The 5863-nt window shown below is 38.2% G+C and overlaps 1 protein-coding gene across 1 annotated transcript in view; it reads left to right on the forward strand.

Annotated features, from left to right (window-relative positions):
• Nucleotides 1–933, forward strand: part of LOC144979215 (zinc metalloproteinase nas-14-like) — a 40654-nt gene extending 39721 nt beyond the window's left edge. Inside the window, exon 10 of the mRNA XM_078925824.1 lies at nucleotides 914–933. Coding sequence (XP_078781950.1) covers nucleotides 914–933 — 20 coding nt within the window. The remainder of the gene's footprint in view (nucleotides 1–913) is intronic.
• Nucleotides 934–5863: the final 4930 nt, after the last annotated feature.

A 5863-nucleotide genomic window follows, 5' to 3' on the forward strand; every position in this document is an offset into this window, starting at 1 on the left:
CTCCGTCTTGATCAACTTTTTTTTCATCGACTTCACATAGTATTTTGATTTTAAACCCAAACGTGTAAGCACAGTGCTTTCTTTTAAAAACAACTTTTAGTAAAATGCAAAGCTAAAATAAGATCGAAAGTTCTTGTGTGATAATTGATAATGAATGATGCGCAACTACTCAGAGGTGAAGTGAAATGGAAATGAAAAGGCGTGCCAATGCTAAGCTGTCTACTACACATCCCTCTTTTGTTGAAAAGCCATTAGGTTCAAAGGCCTAATTACATAGAACCTCCCCCCTCCCCCCCCCCCCTCACACACATTTAAACAAAGTGGAAATGAAATGGCATTTCAATGGTAAGTTGTCTACCCCCCCCCCCCCCCCCCCTCCTTATCGTCGTATTGAAAATCCAGTCAGTTCCAAAGCATCAACACACGAGCGAGAACATCTCGCTTGCGTTATTCTACACCCCAACTCCCCCTCTTTCCTCATTTTTCGCCTGTCAGTCACCCGCTGTCTTCCTTTTCCAGTCTGTGCGATTGTGGTGTTGGCCAAGCCCAAGTGCAGTGATTGAAGTGTTTGCCTCCACCCCACCCATCACCCTCATCTTATACTTACGCTCTGTTTAATATCGCCGGGCATTATTACGTGTGGCCTCCTTCCCGAATTTTTGAAGAAATATATAGAATATAGAGAGGAGAAAAAGGGAAGGTGCTCTCAAGTTGTTTCGGTTTAAAGAAAGTCCTGCTTAGAAGTATTTCGGTTCATCGTAAGAATTAGTACAAAGATAATGAAGAAACTCGTACAATTTATTAAATTCTTTGCGGTTTAAGGTATTTTTCCGGTTTAGCTTCTTTCGGTTTAAAGTAATTTTACTGTAAATTGGCATTGGAGCTAACAAAGAATACACTCCTGATATTGTAGTTGTCAGCAGCGAATGTTAAGCCGCACAGTCAGTTGGCGCGAATACAAAGACAAAAACAATAACTTACAAAGAAAATATCAGGATTAATTGAAGGTTCAGCCTCTGATATAGGCATTTTCAGCCTTCGTTTTCACTCCGTTTCTACTTTCGTTTCTAATTGTAAGGCACTATTGTAAGGTGATGCCGCGAAAGCCGGAAGCATAGAGAATATTGGCCTTCAAAAAAAATGAGTGACGGATGAAGTGAATGTTCATAATGAATAATGACTACGTTACTCTTAGAATCTGGGTACAGCTGGGGCGACCATCCCCAACCCAGCGCGTCCACAGGTGGCGGATCGTGGAACGGCCTACAGATCCTGATCTATAGGTTAGCTGTAAAGCCGCGGACCAACTGGCGATAGTCGTGGAGAGTGAGGTTGGGTAGTCTGGCAGCACAGCTACACATACAAAATGCCTCATATACTCTATGAAGGGACTATCAAGGTGAATGGGAGGCGCCTTAAAACCTGCCAAATGCTCCCACTGCCTTGTGGGTTATGACCGGGAGGTCAAAAGGCTATGGAGTAAACCAGATAAAAATCCGTCAGAAGGCAACGGGAAACCACTGACGTATCATCCCAAGATCGTCATGATGTCCGTCCAAGCGAATCTAGTCAACGACGTCAATGGATGTTTTTCGAGCAACTCGATTACAGCCTCGTCCGGTAGAGATAGTCATGCAGGTGAACAGGTGACTCTCGACCGTCATCCAGCTACTGTGCACCACCAAACATTACGAACAGCAACATGGAATGTAAGAAGTCTGTACCAGAAAGGAAAATTAGCAAATGTAGTTATGGAAATGAAGAGATTGAATATCAATGTTTTAGGATTATCAGAAGTTAGATGGAAAGGAGCAGGAGAACTTAATTATGATGACTGTAAAATTATATACTCAGGAGGAGGAGAACACCAAAGGGGAGTTGGAATTATACTAGATAATAAAACGGCGCGAGCAGTCAAAGGATTCTGGCCCATATCAGAGTAATGGCAATCAAACTACAAGCAAAACCTTTTGATTTTGATATTTTACAAATATACGCCCCAACCACCAGTCACGATGATGAAGAAGTGGAAAATTTCTATCAACAAATAGATAAAGCAATGCATCAGTTTAAGTCTTCAGACATAAAACTCATCATGGGCGATTTTAATGCTAAGGTGGGCCGAGAAAGAATAGAAGATATTGTGGGCCCACATGGTCTGGGAGACAAAAATGACAGAGGTGATCGTCTTATTCAATGGTGCCGTCAACATGATCTGACAATCACAAATACTTGGTCAACAAACCACAATAGAAGGAAGTGGACATGGAAAAGTCCTGGAGATGGAGTGAGAAACCAAATAGATTACATACTCATCAGCAAACGTTTCCGAAACTCGGTTTTGTATGTCAAATCTATGCCGGGGGCTGACTGTAACAGCGATCATATACCTGTGCTATGCCCCATACGAGTTAAATTGAAAATCTGCAAAAGAGCAAAGGCTAAACCTAAATACCAACTAGACATTCTCCGGGAGGAACAGAAGATACAAGAAAAATTTGAACTATCAGTAAGAAACAAGTTTGAAGTGCTTGGAGAACTAACAGATATAGAAGAGAAATATGAGCAGTTTAAAGACAGTGTTGCTGCATCATTAGAAGAAAATGTTCCAACCACACTTAAGTTGCAGAAGAAGAAATGGATTACTCCAGAGATATTAGAACTAATGAATGAGAGAAGAAAGGCCAAAAATCAGGAAGAAAAATACAAGACTCTGAACAGGCAGATAAAAAGAAAATGCAACGAAGCTAAAGAAGACTGGATAAATGAACAATGTCACTATATAATGTCCTGCAAAGAAAAAAATGGCAAATTCTTCCATCAGAAAATCAAAGAAGTGACAAACAAAACTAAATCAGGTGCTAAAAGTGGATGCATCAAAGACAAGCGTGGAAACACCATCATGGACAAAGACTGCATTCTAAACAGATGGTCAGAATATATTGAAGAACTTTTCTTTGATAATCGAGGAGAAATGCCTATGATAAAAGAACTGGAAGGGCCTTCTATAATGAAAGATGAAGTTAGGAACGTCATGAAAAGCATGAAAAATGGAAAAGCTGCAGGACCTGATGCCATAACAATTGAAGCCTTGACTGGCCTGGGTGAATGGGGGATTGAATTCATCACAAACCTTCTAAATCAAGTGTATGACACAGGAAAAATGCCAACTGATATGAAACGATCCATTTTTATAGCACTACCAAAAAAGCCAGGGGCAGTTGATTGTGAACAACACAGAACTATTAGCCTAATGAGCCACCTCACAAAAATTCTTTTGAAGATAATTTTACTAAGAATAAGAAATAAAATACGACCTGAAATTGGGGAGATGCAATTTGGTTTTGTTGAGGACAAGGGTACCAGAAATGGAATATTCACATTATCAATGCTGATGGAAAGATGTATTGAAGTAAATAAAGATCTGTATATGTGTTTCATCGACTATTCAAAAGCCTTTGATAAAGTACAACACGAAAAACTATTCAAAATTCTATCATCCTTGGACATTGATGGTAAAGATTTAAGAATATTACGGAATTTGTACTGGGAACAAGAAGCAGCAATGCGTGTTGACAACGAACTAAGCAGTTTTACACCTATTAGAAGAGGAGTTAGGCAGGGGTGTGTTTTGTCTCCAGATTTATTCAACCTCTATAGTGAAATGATATTAAGAGATATCGAACATAAGAAGGGGTGTGTATTGGAGGAAAGAATGTAACAAATCTGAGGTATGCAGATGATACGGTTCTACTGGCAGAATCTGAACATGAACTACAAGAATTACTGGATGTTGTAGTCAGGAGTAGTGAAAATATGGGACTGGAACTGAATATATCTAAAACAGAATGTATGACGGTATCTAAAAATAATAACCCACCAGCCTGTGTAATAACAAGCAGAGGACAAACAATACAACAAGTTGAATGTTTCAAATATTTAGGCTTCAATGTAACATCCAATGGAAAATCAGATTGTGAAATAAAGAAAAGAATAGGTATGGCGAAGAATGCATTCAACCAGCTGCATACAATTATGAAAAACAGGAATATTAGCATGAAAACAAAAATCAAAGTCCTGGATTGCTATGTACTGTCTGTGCTGCTATATGGTTGTGAGAGCTGGACCATAAACAAGACCATGGTTAAAAGACTGGAGGCAGTGGAAATGTGGTTTTACAGAAGAATGATGAGGGTGTCATGGATGGAAAGGAAAAGAAATGAAGAAATTTTAGAAATGGCAAACAGAAAAAGATCACTGATAACAAAAATCATCAAACGCCAAATGGAATTTTTAGGACACATTATCCGCCACCCTGGTTTGGAAATACTCGCCTTGACTGGAAAGATGAATGGAAAAAGAATAAGAGGAAGACAAAGAATAACGTATTTGAAAGGGATAAGAACTTGGACAGATGAAGCTGAGAAAGGTGGCGCTGCTTTAATAGAATTGGCAAGAGATAGATCAGCTTGGCGGAAGATGACCTCCGACGTTTGCTTCAGATATGGAACTACATGAGATGAGACTCTTAGAATCTAAGGTATACCAATTTGCAGGTCTAAAATTACTGATAACGAACTCAATTTTGAGCTCGAACATTATTACAATGGATGATATCCATCAGTGAATTGAGAGCTTTCCATTACAACAATGAGCCAAAAATGTATTCTTTATAACAAAGGAAATAAAACTTATTGGGTTGTCTGATCTACAAAAAGGTCACGTCGCTGCGAATCCAATAAATTATTTGTATAACCTTTGGCGTGCCCCCCCCCCCCCCCCCACCCCCCCCCCCACAAAAAAAAAAAAACAACAAAAAAAAATAACAAAAAAAACAAAAAAAACAAACAAACAAACAAACAAAAAACATACAAAAAACAAAACAAAAAGAAAATACAAACATAAACACAAAATAAACTGAGTTTTGAGTGTCTAATAATATTTTTTAAAAAATAAAAAAATAGAGATTTATAATATTTGTGACCCTCCGCCTCGAAACGGTATTAAGTCGGATTTTTCAATTTTGGGTTTTTGGTACCCAATCACAGCTTATTTTATGCTTTAAAATTTGAGACCAAATTTATACAATTCTGATTATTTATTGTCGAGATATGACCGTTTGAAGTAGGGAGAGTGGGAAAACCAAGTTTTAAGAAAATCGACTTTGAAGTGAGGCACCGTTTTCACGCACAGTTAAATCAATGGGCAAAGATAACTCCTTAGATACGGACATCGGAAATTTGACGAGAATAGTGAAATTTGGCATGAGCTTAGCTTATACATTTAATAATGTACATAAAAATTTTTGAAACAATCCAATTATTACTTTTGTAGTTATTCATTATTATGTAAGATGTTCTTAAAACAAATAAAACACTGGGGGAAAAAACGCCGACAATTTCTCACTTTTTCAAGAATTTTTGATATTTAAATAAAGAGTCAATGAAATAAGAATTATTAAAGAGAGAGAGATATAGAGAAAAAGAGTAGCGAGAGGGGAAAGGGAGAGACACTGCTTGTGTTAAGAGGACGCGAGGGAAATATAATAAAGATTGAAACCTGTATAAGTGTATAATATGTGTGTGTGTGTGTGTGTGTGTGTGTGTGTGTGTGTGTGTTTATTTGTGTGAAAGAAACAAAAGGGAGACGGAGAGAGTGAGGTAGACATGAAGAAAGGGATGGAGGGGGCAAAGAATTGTAGGGATAGTTTAAAGAAAGCATTTTGTTACAAAGTAAGTCAAAGTCAATCAACTGGAAACATATTGACCAATGAGATTGCAATTAAAGAAATGGGCTGGTCAAATGTCATTGCATTGTGTCCATTTTGAGTCAGATGACAGCTTAGGAGGAGGGGTGGGGCTTA

This window comes from Berghia stephanieae, chromosome 9 (genome assembly GCF_034508935.2).
Source record: "Berghia stephanieae isolate SIO BIC M18660-M18661 chromosome 9, UCSD_Bste_1.3, whole genome shotgun sequence".
NCBI classification, from domain to species: Eukaryota; Metazoa; Mollusca; class Gastropoda; order Nudibranchia; family Aeolidiidae; genus Berghia; species Berghia stephanieae.